Source organism: Neolamprologus brichardi, chromosome 9 (genome assembly GCF_056152115.1).
Source record: "Neolamprologus brichardi isolate AB-2024 chromosome 9, ASM5615211v1, whole genome shotgun sequence".
Lineage (NCBI taxonomy): Eukaryota > Metazoa > Chordata > Actinopteri > Cichliformes > Cichlidae > Neolamprologus > Neolamprologus brichardi.
In genome coordinates, this window is record NC_142112.1 from 6,023,221 (window position 1) to 6,040,506 (window position 17,286).

The 17,286-nt window shown below is 42.3% G+C and overlaps 1 protein-coding gene across 1 annotated transcript in view; it reads left to right on the plus strand.

The window, feature by feature from the left end:
* Positions 1-17,286, plus strand: part of l3mbtl4 (L3MBTL histone methyl-lysine binding protein 4) — a 31,385-nt gene that overhangs the window by 548 nt on the left and 13,551 nt on the right. Inside the window, exons 2-12 of the mRNA XM_087845844.1 lie at positions 2,296-2,349; positions 4,562-4,647; positions 8,494-8,598; positions 8,672-8,807; positions 8,884-8,975; positions 9,081-9,223; positions 9,365-9,441; positions 11,041-11,126; positions 11,217-11,327; positions 13,744-13,858; positions 13,980-14,079. Of these exons, the coding sequence (XP_087701970.1) occupies positions 2,296-2,349; positions 4,562-4,647; positions 8,494-8,598; positions 8,672-8,807; positions 8,884-8,975; positions 9,081-9,223; positions 9,365-9,441; positions 11,041-11,126; positions 11,217-11,327; positions 13,744-13,858; positions 13,980-14,079 (1,105 nt within the window). The remainder of the gene's footprint in view (positions 1-2,295; positions 2,350-4,561; positions 4,648-8,493; positions 8,599-8,671; positions 8,808-8,883; positions 8,976-9,080; positions 9,224-9,364; positions 9,442-11,040; positions 11,127-11,216; positions 11,328-13,743; positions 13,859-13,979; positions 14,080-17,286) is intronic.

Genomic DNA, 17,286 nt, shown 5'->3' on the forward strand with positions numbered 1-17,286 from the left:
ATTTATAGAACAGGACAAGCACACCTCGAGTGCTTTCATAACTTTAACTTTACTTTGTATATTTTAAACAGAATGTGTTATAAGCTAACTGAGTCACATATAACAATTTAATCATAAGTACAGCGGCTACAGAGAGATTGTTTCACTCTGTATATTAAGAATAAATATAACTGAGTATGCTCACTCAGTTATATTTACTCACTCAGTGTTTCAGTACTTTAACCATTTCAAACTGATGTATACATGAAAATACTCCCTGAGATGAAAAATAATTAATATCTTATATTTATTATATAAGATTAATTAATATCTTCAATATATTATCTGTTACATTTATATTTCTGACAGCCACAAATGTTTTTGAGAATCTGATAGGTTTCATTTTCTCAGAAGTGATGCAGTTGCCACCAAATACACGTAGGGTTTTATTTTGAAGGTGAATGTGTGTTGACTTCCTGTGTGTTTTAATGGCGTTGCTTCCTGCCATGATAAAAATGATAACAAGTGTAGTCACAATGTTTTTGTCAAAAATCATTGACAATTAGCTCATTGGTGATTTAGTTGATTCAGAGTCAAAATGCTGGTGTTGATGTTGATGTTTTTGTAGTTGATGTTATAGCTGTTGTGTGAGTTTGGAGTTTAGATCACATGTTTGTCTCTGTGATCCTTTAAAAGACTCTTCTAATCTTAAACCTTTCACTTTTTATTCCCTGAAACTGAAATTCTAACGTGACTATGAAAAAGTTCATACATTTAATCCACTTGCACTTGACAGTGCAAGTGGATTAACATTTATAAATATTAATGATTTTAGTTTTTTGGATGCAAGATATATTTTGTTTTACTTCATACAGTACTGTGCAAAAGTCGTGAACCACACCTATTTACTTTATATTTTGCTGGGAAAATGGGGAAAAAGGTGCAGCAATTTATTCAGATGTGCAAACATAAATGGAAATACAGTGTATAAGGCAAACACACAGTTTATACTTTTCTATGAGCTTTTCACCTTTATTTTTCAACACAGCTTGAACTGTCTTAGGCAGCTTTCTGTAGTAAGTCTTCAGGAATAGTATTTTAGGCTTCTTGAAGAACATTCCAAAGTTGTTATTTAGATTTTGACTGCTGTTTGCTCTCTGTTGACACTGTTTCAACAATGTTTTCTGCAGCTTTAATCTCTTGTCCTTTTTGCACTTGCATCACATTTTTTAGTTAGATTTTTACGTTTTTTTATAGATATTTAATAACAATTTTATCATCGTTTGATAATGTCTCTGATTAGAATAGGTGACCTATGACTTATGACATAGCTCTTTTTATGTGACTGAGCCTGAAGCAGAAACACTGGGTAACAGAGGTGGGAATCACCATACATCCCACGATACGATATTATTGCAATTTTTAAAAATATTTTGCGATATTCAGATTCTGTACATAAAGGTAAACTTTATCAATATTCATTTTATCTAATATCAAAGTCTCACACTCAGTCTTTCTCTCATTTCAGTTTTATTGTTGACAAACTGAACGGTTTGTATTACAGTCTAGTCCAACTTAACTGAATCAACCATCTGGTACAATTATAGCTATTCTGAACTATGCAATTTATGAAAACTATGCAGCCCATTCAGAAACTGAAGAATTTGAAAGTAAATTAAAACAAAATATAATTTTACATTAAATAAAAAAGTTTTAAACTTAATTAAAATAAAACATGTCTTAAATTAAAATAAGTAAACTGTCATGTTTATTGCTGCCAAAAAAAAGTTAAACACATTTGGACAGTGAAGGAATGTCAGGATTCTTGCTCAGAAAAAGGATCAACATGCTCTGAAGTCAGAGCAAAAACTTTTTTGTAACAAAATATCGATTTCTGCTGTCCCTGTATCGATACATTATTAGCAAACAAAATATTACGATACTACACAGTATCGATTTTTCCCCCACCCCTACTGGGTAACAGAGTAAAGTGGTACTGTGAAACATTCAGGTGGTCTTCACAAACTGGAGACATCATATTTTATTGTTTATTTTGGAGAGCAGTTGTCCTTACCTTAATAGATCATTAACGAATAGTAATTTTTGCATTTGTGTTGCTGTCACTCCTTTTCATCTCGTTGAGGATTATGTGTTGTGTTCTTGGTGTGATTTTTGCTGCACCCACTTATTATTAAGTATGTACTGAATGATTTATTCATTGATTACCTGACTGGTTCAGATAATAAACTGCTAGAACTTTAACTGAACAACATCAGTTCAAACTTTACTTCTGTGTTTGTTTTTCTGTTTGAGCAGATAGGAACCGAAGAAGAAGACAAGAGATGAAGAGCAAAATCAGCAGCGCTCAAGGTAACACACTCAGCTCCTGACTCACCTGGGTAAACTCTTTCTGTAAAATCCACCGTTGTTAGAGTTGAGATTGCATTTTAGTCAGATGCTAAAGGTTTATTTTACAACTCCTGCAAAACCTGTGGACTTACTACACTTGAAGGATCCCAATTCAGCCTTTTTTTTTTTTTTTTTTTTACTGTACAGCAGATAAAAAAGCACAGATGTTAATAGTTGAACGTTCTGGGTTCATGAAACATAAGTCAAACAAGTTAGATTACTTTCTTGAATGTCACATTTTCAGATTGTGTAGATTATTATTATTATTATTATTATTATTATTATTATTATTATTATTATTATTATTATTAATATTATTCATCAACTTTATTAACTAGTTGTTAGCAGATCAGCTTTGGAGCGTTTTCATGGATCTTTTTTCACTTTCCAGTTGATGTCACAGATGTAAGTCTTATCTAAAGAAAAGCTTTCACACTCTTTGCTGTGTAGCGAGATCGCTTCTTATCATGAAACTTAATCATCATCAGACCTACTTATTCCTAACCAATGAGAACATTTCTTTCAGGGTTTTTTACAATTCTGTTCCAGATATTCACTGTTGTTTGTGTCCACTTCTTCTTCATTTGTTTTGATGTACATAATCTTTTCCTATTGTTTAAACTGACCGTTCACCTGCTAGGACCCAGATCCCTTTAAGTCTGCAAGGTGTAACAATTGTCTGCAAACTGTTTTACATATTTAGATTTGTGCAGGCATTTGTGATATATAACAGCTTGGTACACCACTGTGGTATATCGTATTATAGTAAGATGATGAATATATGTGTAGCTTATGTATTTATATATGTCTATATGTACATTTAATGTATGTCGCCCATATTTAAATTAATATTCACTAGCGTTTGTATCCATGTATTTGTATCGATGTAGGCCTGACAAAAACTGCTCAAAAGGTGCTAGTAGTAAACAAAAACTGTGTTGATGAGCATATGCAGGGTGCCATAGCTTCTTAGACTGTTAAAAGTTTAGCTTTTAATTAATAATTAATTAACAGTTCTTATAAAAATGGATTACAGTTTATCTTTATAATAACGTTTGACTTTTGCACTAATAACTTATTAATGAAAATCTTGGCATTTTCATTAATATGTTATTGAGCTGTTGAGAAAGCATTCAACTTAACATTAAACATTAGAAGAGTCACTGTCAGTGTGTGTTGCCCTTAAAGAAAATACCTCATTGCCATATATAGGATGTTAAACATTGTCATGTTTACAGAGTCACACAATCTTGTATTGGTCGTGTGTGTGTCTGCATGTGTAAATATATGTATATATATATATATACACATGCAGACACACGCGTATGCAGGGGTGTGAAAAAGTGTTTGTCACACTTAAATGCTCATCAAATAGATTTAAATCTTAGACAAAAATAACACAAGGAAATGCAGTATCTAAATGTAGGTGTTATTTCCTTATATACATATATATAAATATACATGGTGGTATGAAAGTGTTTGACCCCTTCGGGATTTCCTATTTTTTGTATGTTTGTCACACTTAAATGTTTCAGATCATCAAACAGATGTACTTTTAGACAAAAATAACAAAAGTAAACACAAAGTGCAGTTTCTTTAATGAAAGTGTTAAAATCCCAAACTTACATGGTCCTGTGTGGAAAAACGATTCCGGCCTCAGGACCTGAAAGACTCGCTGTGGTAAATGAAACAGTGATTTCTGCTGTCTATCAAAACAACATAAAGGAAATGTTGGGACATCTGTTCATGACCTGAAGCTTAGACGCTGTTGGGTACTGCAGCACAAATTAACCAAAACGTACCAGCAAGTCCACCTCTGAATAGCTTAAGAAAAACAAAACAAGTGGCCTATCCTGACCTAAATCCAATTGAGATGCTGTGGCGTGACTTAAAAAGGTGGTTCATACTTGAAAAACCTCCAGTGGGGCTGAAAAGATGAAATTCCTCCACAGTGCTGTTAAAGAGTCATTGCCAGTTATTGCAAATGCTAGATTGCAGCTGTTGCTGCTAAGGGTTGCCCAACCAGTTATGTGTATATATATATGTACATTTATTTTTGTGAGGTTGTCTGCTTTTGGCCTTCAGTGACTTCAGCAGGAATGTCACAGCTGTTACTGAAGCAGAAATGAAACAGAGTAATTGGAGCAGTGATGTGATTATCTGTGATCCTCAGTGAATGTGAAGAGGCGGTCCTGGTCCTGGCAGCAGTACCTAACTGAGCAGAAGGCTGAAGCTGCTCCGCTCACAGTCTTTACCGAGGTAACTGTCTACCTCACTCTCTGCCTCCTGTCCAATGCCAATTTAGAATCACTAATAAAGCTAGTGTACATGTCTTTAGACTGTGAGAGGAAGCCAGAGAAAAGAGGAGGGAGAAAGAGGGAGAATGTGCTGTTTTGGGGACAGCAGCAACAACAGCGTCAACTTCATTCCATTAACTCAGGCAATACTACACGTAAAAACAATTAGAGAACACTGACAAATTAAATAGCACAGTGGGGAATTTAACAGACCGAGAGGATTTTATTGGCCACTACTAAAACAGATAAAATAACATTACAGAGCCAAAACATCTAAAACAATTGAAGCTGGATCTGTAAACTTACACCAAGAACCTACAGACTGCTGAAACAGAAGTCAGTCTCTCAACAAGCATTGACAGAAAACTGGATTTATTAATACTAATACATGAAAAATGCAAAGAATTCTGCAATAATCTAGAATTTCCACGGATCCAAGTTCAAATCGTAGAAAATCCAAGTATGACTGTAGTCAGCTGTTGAACCTTTAACTGAACAAACTGAAACTGTCAATAAGAAAACTTGCAAATTAAGTTAACTGTGTTGTAATTCCTAATACACAGCATGAGAGACCGGCTGATAATTGCTAGAATAGCTGAACGCAACTGAAACTAAAAAAAAACAATCACCAGAAAATCCATCCATCCTTTTTCTTCTTCTTTTCCTCATCAGGGAGAGCCTGGAACCTATCCCAGCTAACATAGGGCAAGAAGCAGGGTACACCCTGGACTAGGGCTGCTCAATTAATCGAATTTTAATCACGATTAAGATCTGGGCTTTCAACGATCATTAAAAATGACTGAGCCAATTATTAGCCCCTCCCTCGTGCTTTACTCTCGCGCTGCTCCGTGTGGCAAATCGAGCGCATCACAACAATTAAGAGCAGCGGTCTCCAACCTTTTTTGCGCCACGGACCGGTTTATGCCCGACAATATTTTCATGGACTTTAAGGTGTCGCAGATAAATACAACAAAATAAAACTAGTACCGGTACCGGAAAAAAGAAGATTTATTCATAACACACGTGAAAAGACCCAGGAAAACCGAGTAAACGATAAAAACAATAACAAAATAACGCTGAAAACCGATAAAAACCCTGAAAACTATACATTTCACACCTGAGCCTCAACTCTCGCGGCCCGGTACCAAACGACTCACGGACCGGTACCGGTCCGAGGCCCGGGGGTTGGGGACCGCTGATTAAGAGGACCCGAGGGAAGCTCGGAAAGCTAAACAGAAGTTATTTGGAGAGGAGAGTGACTGCTGTTGGTTGAAAAGAGGTAAAAAAAACTTCAGTGGTTGGAAACATTATGGGTTCGCGGAGTCAGACGTGGATCAAGTAGACACAGTGTGTAAACTTTGCTACAGTGTCGTAGCTGCACCACAGAGCAACACTGCAAAGTTCACTAAACATAGATGTTTACATTTTTCATTTATTTCTTATATTACAAACATTTGCACAGTTATCAGTATTTGCACACTATTTTATATTATTTTTTGACAATCTTTAAAGTCATTATTCAACACATTGTTATTGTTAAATAAATATCGTCAAATAATCGAGATCTCAATTTCAGTGAAAATAATCGTGATTATCATTTTTGCCATAATCGAGCAGCCCTACCCTGGACAGATCGCAGGTCTGTCGCAGGGCTAACACAGAGAGAGGCTGTGCACCAGTGCAACACACTGTTGCGCGCCTAACGTTTTTTCTTAGGAGCACCCAAATTTTTCAACTGCATTGCTTAACACCACAGTTTTACATGTTCACTTTTTTTTTTAACATTGCTGTCCATACAGACGATATCGATGTGTAAAGGATTTACTAACAATCTTGTCAGCACAAAGTTCTTTATTTGGAGCTCAGTTCTACAAGAGAGACAAGTTACTGAAAAAGTGCTTGTGCTTAAAGTGCTTCACTGAGCTGAAATTTAAACGTATAACATCTCAAAATATGTTAAAAGAAAATCTAAATTAGAAGTGCCTCAAAGTGTCTCAGTCTTCAAACCTAACCTCTGAATATCTGAACAGCTTGATATCTTATCTATAAACTGGTCATACACCACATCATTTCTGTACGTGGGGTTTACGTTCAAGCCGTTTTTCTTGTGAAGAAAAACGGCTTGAACGTATTTCAGACTTGAACTTAGTGAACGGAAGTTCTTCTTTGGGAGTATCGTGGGCAATGTTAAACTTAATCATTATGTCGGTCTCCTCTGACGACCTGTTTCCTGCTGCCTGCAGTGCATTTATCGCGGCGTATAATGTGTTGTCTGGATACACTGTGCTTTTTCAGCATTTCAATTTGAAACGTATTAGCACCAGTCACAAATGCAGTATTGGCGGCCATGGTCTTTCCACAATCAGCACAGTAAATGCAGTGCATCATGTTGTCAGCTTTACTGTATCTCAGCCAGGGAAACTGGCTCTCTTCGGAGTCGATCGTATGTGGCTCGTTATCTGATGCTGTCTCCAGTGCTAGACATAACCTGAAAGGTTGATGGCTCCGTGTCAGAGCACTGGCTATGAATTTCGAACGGATCAGGGTTTAACTTAACGAAAACGTTATCAATTGTTCTTTTTATCTTTTCTTATTACCCACAGCTACATCCACTTCTATTGGGCCTAGGCTGCTCGACTCTCTCTATCTGCCTACACTTTCAAACGCACACACGTGTAGGCCTACAGGAATATCTGGACCACGGCCAATCAGAGTCCTGCCCTTGACTATCTCTGATTGGTTTAGACCACGATATCAGCATAATGTGTGTCTGTTGTTGACCACACAGAGACACACATTTTTTTTTCGAATGGCTGGTCACACTAGTGTGACGATTGAGAGATTAGGTCGCATGTGCGACCAAATTGGTTGCACATGGCCCAGCCCAGGTGATGGAGGTGAACTGAAGACCTTCTTGCTGTGAGGCAACACTGTTAACCACTGCACCACTGTGCTGCCAATCCCCAGCCAATACTTTAAGTCAGTGGTCTCTAACCTTTTTTGCGCCACAGACCGGTTTATGCCCGACAATATTTTCACGGACCGGCCTTTAAGGTGTCGCGGATAAATACAACAAAATAAAACTAGTACCGGTACCGAAAAAAAGAAGATTTATTCATAACACACGTGAAAAGACCCAGGAAAACCGAGTTAACGATGAAAACGATAACAAAATAACGCTGAAAACCAATAAAAACCCTGAAAACTATACATTTCACACCTGAGCCTCAACTCTTGCGGCCCGGTACCAAACGACTCACGGACCAGTACCGGTCCGAGGCCCGGGGGTTGGGGACTGCTGCTTTAAGTGACAACCTTTTTTGTCTTTGGCTCAAAGATCCACCGAATGCCCCACCACCCTCTAGCTACAAAAACACACTCAACCTTTTAGCCTTTTTTATAGACTTAACAGTTCCAAGGTGTTTGATTTGTTCAAATCCACAGTCTCACTGCACTCACATAAACATTTTCCCCTTTAACATATAAATCTAAAATTAGAATTATAAATAATAGATTTGGGTATTAGTCTTTCAGGTATAGATAGGGTTCCAAAAATAGGGAAAATAAAAACTAGAAGATGCATTTCCTGCACTGCAATCTGTATCACTGTAACTGCTGGAACAACACAAAATGTTAAAGAACAATTGTTATCTTTAAATAATGGTTAGCAAGTTTGTCATGCTGTGTGAATTGTTGTGCAAATACTTTAAATATCTTTAAAGTATTTAAAAGTAAAAAAAGAAAACATCTGTCTGCTCTCTGCCTGACTCTCTCTGACCTGTTTCTGTCTCTTTCACCTGACTCTCAGTCTCAGACCTTTCCTAGTAGAAAAACTGGTTTTAAAGTTGGGATGAAGTTGGAAGGCATTGACCCAATGCACCCCTCCATGTTTTGTGTGGTGACCATTGCAGAGGTAAAATTGTCACTCACATCCACATACGCATTCCTGTTTGGATCTAGTCTCATTGCCCTCCTGTCTCTATCAGGCGATTGGCTGTCGGCTACGCCTTCATATCGATGGGTACTCGGAGTGTTATGACTTCTGGGTAAATGCAGATTCACCCAATATTAGACCGGCAGGCTGGTGTAAAGAGCACAACCACAAGCTTCATCCACCTAAAGGTAAAAACCAAGTGGACCAGTCCCTTCACAGGTAACTACATGGCATGGGTTACCACACCTGTCTGTTTGTCTGCAGGTCACAGTGAGACAGAGTTTGACTGGCAGCAGTACCTTCAGTCCACAGACTCTCAGTCTGCACCAGCAGCCCTGTTCACATGTTGCACTGGAGTCAGTATACAGTCTGTCGAACCTTTCTGTTCACCTGTTGCACTGCAGTCAAGATGCTCTTGTCAGTCTGACTAAGTATCTGTCGATCCCCTGCTTGTCTTTTAGGGATGTGGGTTCAGGGTGGGGATGAAATTGGAGGCAGTCGACAGAAAGAATCCTGGACTTGTCTGCGTCGCCTCTGTTGCTGATGTCATCGATGACTGCTTCCTTGTTCACTTTGACAACTGGGATGACACATATGATTACTGGTGAGACAGAAGGACGACAGACTTTTTCTGTTTTCGGTATTTTTAGGTTGTAGTGTTGGAGCTGTTTCATGTCACTTGATATTTATTATTTAACGTGTTTTAAACCGGGTATATGGATTGATGGTTGTACTGATCCACCAGGTGTGACAGTAGCAGTCCATACATCCATCCGGTGGGCTGGTGTGAAGAACAGGGACGACCTCTTACTGCGCCACAGGGTATGCAGTCCTTCTGAACTCTATGCCTACAAACTTACATTACCATAGAATGACAGGCAAATAACAAACACACTCACACATCGATACCCAGCATCCAGACTGATGGCGAAACAACTAGTAGCTCAGTGTTCCAAAATTCGGAAGAAGGAATAGCTCTGACAGCTAGGGATTGACGAGGTGCAACACAAATGCTACGGCAAGGGGGAGCCCGGACGCCAGGTCGGGTATCTGAGATTGGGTACTAAGTAGGGCTGCACGATTTTGCATAAAATGAGAATCACGATTTTTTTGGCTTAGAATTGAGATCACGATTCTCTCACGATTTTCTTTTCCAGTATAAATATTTATTGCACTTATTAACTGCACATCAACTTCGTAACAGTTGAGACTGAACATAAAAACAATAAATAAACATAAAAACAACAAATGTCTCACATTTTGTCGTTGCCGCAAAATGTTGTACTGCTTGAAATTCCGTCTCCACCGTTGCTGACACTGCGTGTATAGAGCAGGTAGTGCAACAATAGAAAAATAGTTGCGGGACGGCACTGTGTAGCGTTTGTCTAGGGTGTTGATCATTTTCCTAAATCCCTCGTTTTGCACAGTGTTGATGGAGCCATATCTTTGGTCAGGTGATAAGTAATAGCCTCCGTAATTTCTTTGTGCCTGCGGGAGTTCGACGGGAATAGGGAAGCGCTGTATAAGGTTCCCGTTATTGATGTTTGGGTGGTTGACCGGGACGGATTTTCTCCCGTCACTTTCTCGTCATCCCTGACGTGTTCTCCGTTGTTTTTTCCCTGCCGATTTTAGCAGCCAGCTTCTGTATCACGTGGTATAAGGCTCCGCCCTTGTCATTTGTTGAGCAGGAAGAGTGAGCGCTTGTTTTCATGCAGATTACGTCCCGGATCAAAATGCAGTACAATCATCGTCTTTTTTTTTTTTTTTTTTTTTTTTTAATCGTTGTCATTTGGAAATGAGATCGCACATAAGTATGAATCGAGATCGCGATTTTCTAACGATTAATCGTGCAGCCCTAGTACTAAGCCCCAAGTATAATGGAGGAAGGAAGCGGTGAGTTCAGGAGGAACTGACCTGAAAGATAGGATCACGGTGAAGCTTGAAACCTGGACACTCCGTAGCCTGTTACCAAGATTACGTGAAGTACCCTCAGAACCATCTGAAGATCTACTAGGTGATGTGAATGCAGCACTACTGACAATATTCGCGACCATTACTGAGACCAACCAGCTGATCTACACTCTGGTAACAGTGATCAGTGAGATGCTAAGTTACTATTTGAATAGCCAAGAAAAGCAGTACCCTCGGTGGAGAAGGAGAGGGGGCCAAGATCAAGGTAGCACGGAGCGAGGTTGACCAACTATCGGAGGCAGAACCATCCAAGGTGTACTCTCAGTGGCAACATGAGAACAGCATCACCAAGGTTGGAGACTGAGCAATACTGGAAGAGTATATGGGAGAAGGACAAAGCACAAATGAACCAGCTGCTAATTGACGACACACCCTATACAGTAATTTAAGCACATAATAATTTTCCATATAGTATTCGTCTGTAAAACTCTGTAGTACTTTATTTTTCAGGTCACCCCAACCCTGAAAACTTTGTTTGGGAGGAATACCTTCAGGAGACCGGTTCTACTGCTGCTCCTATTTCAGCCTTTACTCTGGTGAGGATTGAGGAGGCTCATGCACACATGGAGCCAATCAGAAAGCTGTTTCTGGTAACTTAGAGCTTCTCCTGTACTTTTGTCCAACAGAGAGCGCCACATGGTTTCCAGGTGAACCATAAGCTTGAGGCAGTTGACAGGAGAAACCCTATGCTAATACGCGTTGCCACAGTAACAGACACAGAGGACTACAGGGTGAAGGTAATGTGTGTCTGTGTGTGTAACATAAAAGTTATAACAAAGTCAGCCTTCCATCACCTGAGGAACATTTCTAGGATTAAAGGACTGATGACACAAGGAGACCTAGAAAAACTCATCCATGCATTTATCTCTAGCCGCCTTGATTACTGTAACAGTATCGTCACAGGTTTAAAAAATCAATTAGACAACTGCAGCTGATTCAGAACGCTGCTGCTCGTGTTCTCACTAGAACCAAGAAAATAGAGCACATTACTCCAGTTCTAAAGTCTTTACACTGGCTCCCTGTAGCTCAGAGAATAGACTTTAAAGTGCTGTTATTAGTTTATAAATCTTTGAATGGGTTAGCACCAGAGTACATTAGGGATCTGCTATCATGGTACAAACCATCTAGATCAGTCAGGTCCTCCAGCTCTCGTTTATTGACCGTCCCTAGAACCAGAACTAAACATGGAGAAGCAGCTTTTAGTTTCTATGCTCCTCACATCTGGAACACACTATCTGGAGAATGCAAAGCTGCAGAGACACTGAACTCTTTTAAGTCTAAAATTAAAACTTACTTATTTAGACTTGCTTATAAGTAACTGATCCTATTATGGCTCTCTACCCGTTTGTTTTAATTTTTTCATATAAATTATTGTCTTGATTATTGTTTTATTGTAAATGCTTTCTTGTATTTTACTTTTATAGTGTTTTATGTTTTATTTTTTGTGTTTCATTTTAATCATGTAAAGCACCTTGAATTGCCTTGTGCTGAAAGTGTGCTATACAAATAAAATTGCCTTGCCTAATGTAGTGATAATCGTTAACTCGTCTAAGATTTTGGACATGTGACAGAATATAGGTCAGAATATAGGACCTAGTGAATAAGGCTCCAGTCACAGAGACCAGACGAGAATGTCTGACAACAACCAGTCATGAGTTAGTGAGGAGAAAAATAAGTATTCCTTGACTTGTTGTAAGTGGTTGCTGGTAGAGATGGCACGATACCACTTTTTTATGTCCGATACCGATACCGATATCATAAATTTGGATATCTGCCGATACCGATATGAATCCGATATAGTGTTTTTTAATCAATGAAACGTTTTTTTTAATATCTTGCTGCATTTTGTATAAGTTTATACTCAAGTTTAAATAAATAACAACACTAAAGCTATTCTGTTATACCTGTATGTAAAAAAAATACACTGCGCCCAAAATATTTCATAGTTCAGCAAAACTGATCAATCTAATAAACTTAAACCTGCTCCATCCTCCCTATTCTGGTATTTTAAAGAGTACTTAGCAGAAATATTAAGCAACCTAACTAATAGGCTTGCAAACTCCCAGCAAAAAAAAAAAAAAAAATAGGGAACCACCCCCACCCCCCACCTCATGATGCTTAATCGATGTAATCAAATTTAATTTGATGCAGGGAGGAAAATGCGCAGAAATAAATTATTTTTCAAGAATAATTAAATAGATTCAACATATTTCTTCAACAAAATTGCAGACTGCACAGATGGTATCTTCCCAAAGGAAAAAGTACTACAGCTTACTAGGGTATATTAGACTTAACAGTTACTATATACAGTAATGGACTTCTATATATTTTACATCAGATTAAAACTTTGGGTGTAAGAGTCAGATAATTATTTATTAAAAGCTCGACATTTTAAATGAGAATAAGAAAGAAAAGTATGTCTTTGTGCCCCCTTTTCCCTGTTCATGCCCTATCGGCCCCCCTGGCTAAATCTTGCTAGATCCGCCCCTGCACAGTTACCAGCCGTCAGCTACTTAGAAAAAGATCCTGGTGTAGAAAGTAATATTAAATAAATTCTAACAACAGCTTATCAATATAAGATATTTAATGGATCGGATTACATTTTTTATTTCTCGCCGATATCCGATCCAGTAATTTGGGTCAGTATCGGACCGATACGTAATATCGGATCAGTCCATCTATAGTTGCTGGAGGTTGAATTACTGTGAAAAAAAGTTGCTAAATTCAAGTGAATCAGGCTTATAAGCCAGTCATATAACCCCCTGTTAAAACACAGATTTTGTCTTCTCCATTTTCAGTTTATGTTGCATTTTTTCCAAGTTGTACTATTGCTTGGCTAGCAGTTAATATTTGCATGAAAAACTACAGATAACCTTCCAGAAAAGTTTATGCATCAAGATGCAGGCAAACTGGCAATTTGCTAACACCAAGCGCAATCGCTATTAGGTTTTTGCTGCAGCACTTTGTACCCAATTTCACCCAGAAGTAGCCAGCAACCTCCCAGAACCACTGGCAGCCTGTCAGGGAGTCCACATTTTCCCCTAGCACACATCCAATAATGCAAGCAGCTCTCACACGCATGACGTGACATGAGATACCTCAATAGTCAAGTGTGCACGTTTGATGAGTATTTAACGAGGTGTGTGTCTACAGATTCATTACGATGGGTGGTCGACACAGTTCGATGTGTGGTGTGACAGCGACCTCTGCGACCTGCATCCTGTTGGCTGGTGTCAGCGCACTGGACATCCACTGGAACCCCCCCCAGGTCAGACATACAGGTCAGAGAGAGACAGACTAGTCAGACAGACAGGTCAGACAGTGTTACAGTTCAGAAGGAAAGTTATAGCAGGACAGATTCACTCATTGTTATCATGTGTGTGAGACAGGTTTGTCCCACCTGCCCTCCCCCTCTCAGGGAGTATGTCCTACTGCAGGCTGCAGAGGAGTCGGACACATCAAAGGAGCCAAATACACTGGACACCACAGGTACCTGTCTCATACAAAACACTACAGTTAATTCTCTTACAGGTACCTACCTCAGACAACCATCACAGGAACATTTAACCTTTTAAGTGACAGAAACCGGTCTCCTCACGCACTAACTCAGGCTCCTTCCCCACCAGAGAGGTGACATTCCATGTCCCTATTGCCAGTCTTGGCAGCCGGTTTACAGTGCGTGAGGTTGAGAGGTACCGGCTAGATATAGTCGGGCTCACCTCTACGCACGGCTTGGGCTCTGGAACCAGTCTCCTGGAGAGGGGCTGGACTCTGTCTCAGTCTGGAGTTGCCCCTGGTGAGAGGCGGCGGGCTGGGGTGGGTATTTTAATATCCCCTCGGCTTGCTGCCGGTACGTTGGGGTTTTTCCCGGTGGACGAGAGGGTTTGTTCCCTGCGCCTTAGGGTCGGGGAACGGGTCCTGACTGTCATCTGCGCTTATGCGCCGAGTGGCAGTTCGGAGTACCCAGCCTTCTTAGAGTCCCTGGGGGGGGTGCTGGAAGGTGCTCCACCTGGAGACTCTGTTGTCCTGCTGGGAGACTTCAATGCTCACGTGGGTAACGACAGCGAGACCTGGAGGGGCGTGATTGGGAGGAACGGCCTCCCTGATCTGAACCCGAGCGGTGCTTTGTTATTGGACTTCTGTGCTAATCACAGTTTGGCCATAACGAACACCTTGTTCGAACATAAGAGTGTCCATAAGTGCACGTGGCACCAGGACGCTCTAGGCCGTAGGTCGATGATCGATTTTGTAATCGTATCACCAGACCTGCGACCATATGTTCTGGACACTCGGGTAAAGAGAGGGGCTGAGCTGTCAACTGATCACCACCTGGTGGTGAGTTGGATCAGGTGGCGGGGGAGGACGCTGGACAGACCTGGTGCACCTAAACGTGTAGTGAGGGTGTGCTGGGAACGACTAGCAGAGGCCCCAGTCCGCGAGATCTTCAACGCACACCTCCAGCAGAGCTTCAACAGCATTCCGAGGGAGGCGGGGGACATCGAGTCCGAATGGACCATGTTCAGCGCCTCCATTGCCGAAGCTGCTGCATTGAGCTGCGGCCGCAAGGTGGTTGGTGCCTGCCGTGGTGGTAATCCCCGAACCAAATGGTGGACACCAGAGGTGAAGGGAGCCACCAGGCTGAAGAAGGAGTCCTATCGGGCTTGGTTAGCCTGTGGGACTCCGGAGGCAGCCGACAGGTATCGACAGGCCAAGCGGAATGCGGCTCGGGCAGTGGCTGAAGCAAAAACTCGGGTGTGGGAGGAGTTCGGAGAGGCCATGGAAAAAGACTTTCGGACTGCCTCGAAGAGGTTCTGGCAAACCGTCAGGCGTCTCAGGAGGGGAAAGCGGTGCTCTACCTGCACTGTGTATAGTGCTGGCGGAGCGCTGCTGACGTCGACTGAGAAAATTGTCAGGCGGTGGAAGGAATACTTCGAGGACCTCCTTAATCCCACTGACGCATCTTCCAAGGAGGAAGCAGAGTCTGGGGATGAGGGGAATGACCCGCCAATTTCTGGGGGCGAGGTCACTGAGGCAGTTAAACAACTCCTTGGTGGCAGAGCCCCTGGTGTTGATGAGGTCCGCCCCGAGTTCCTGAAGGCTCTGGACGTTGTAGGGCTGTCCTGGCTGACACGCTTCTGCAATGTTGCGTGGAGATCAGGGGCAGTACCCGTGGATTGGCAGACCGGGGTGGTGGTCCCCATCTTTAAGAAGGGGGACCGGAGGGTGTGTTCCAACTACAGGGGGATCACACTCCTCAGCCTCCCCGGGAAAGTCTATGCCAGGGTGCTGGAAAGGAGAGTTCGTCCGTTAGTCGAACCTCTGATGCAGGAGGAACAATGCGGTTTTCGTCCTGGTCGCGGAACACTGGACCAGCTCTTCATCCTCTCGAGGATACTTGAGGGTGCATGGGAGTTTGCCCAACCAGTCTACATGTGTTTTGTGGACTTGGAGAAGGCATTCGACCGTGTCCCTCGGGGTGTCCTGTGGGAGGTGTTGCGGGAGTATGGGGTGTCTGGCCCATTGCTACGGGCCATTCGATCCCTATACAACCGTTGCAAGAGCTTGGTTCGCATTGCCGGCAATAAGTCGGACTCGTTCCCGGTGGGTGATGGGCTCCGCCAGGGCTGCCCTTTGTCACCGGTTCTGTTCATAATTTTTATGGACAGGATTTCTAGGCGCAGCCAAGTGGCGGAGGGCTTTCGCTTTGGTGGCCTCAGGATCTCATCTCTGATCTTTGCGGATGATGTGGTTCTGTTGGCTTCATCGGGTGAGGGCCTCCAGCTCGCACTGGAGCGGTTCGCAGCCGAGTGTGACGCAGCGGGAATGAGGATCAGCACCTCCAAATCTGAGGCCATGGTTCTCAGCCGGAAAAGGGTGGAGTGCCCACTCCGGGTCGGGGATGAGGTCCTGCCCCAAGTGGAGGAGTTCAAGTATCTCGGGGTCTTGTTCGCGAGTGATGGGAGAAGGGAGCCGGAGATCGACAGACGGATTGGGGCTGCAGCTGCAGTAATGCAGACGCTGCACCGGTCCGTCGTGGTGAAGAGGGAGCTGAGTGTAAAAGCGAAGCTCTCAATTTACCGGTCGATCTACGTCCCTACCCTCACCTATGGCCACGAGCTGTGGGTAGTGACCGAAAGGACGAGATCGCGGATACAAGCGGCGGAAATGAGCTTCCTCCGAAGGGTGGCTGGCATCTCCCTTAGAGATAGGGTGAGAAGTTCGGCCATCCGGGAGGGGCTCAGAGTAGAGCCGCTGCTGCTCCACATCGAAAGGAGCCAGCTGAGGTGGTTTGGGCATCTGGTAAGGATGCCCCCTGGGCGCCTCCTGGGTGAGGTGTTCCAGGCATGTCCCACCGGGAGGAGGCCCCGGGGCAGACCCAGGACACGCTGGAGAGATTATATCTCTCGGCTGGCCTGGGAACGCCTTGGTGTTCCCCCGGATGAGCTGGAGGAGGTGGCTGGGGAGAGGGAGGTCTGGGCCTCTTTGCTTAGGCTGCTGCCCCCGCGACCCGGCCCCGGATAAAGCGGATGAAGATGGATGGATGGATGGAGAAACCGGTCTCACAAACCACAGATACCTGTTACGCCAGAGGTTCCCAACCCCCGGGCCTCGGACCGGTACCGGTCCGTGAGTCGTTTGGTACCGGGCCGCGAGAGTTGAGGCTCAGGTGTGAAATGTATAGTTTTCAGGGTTTTT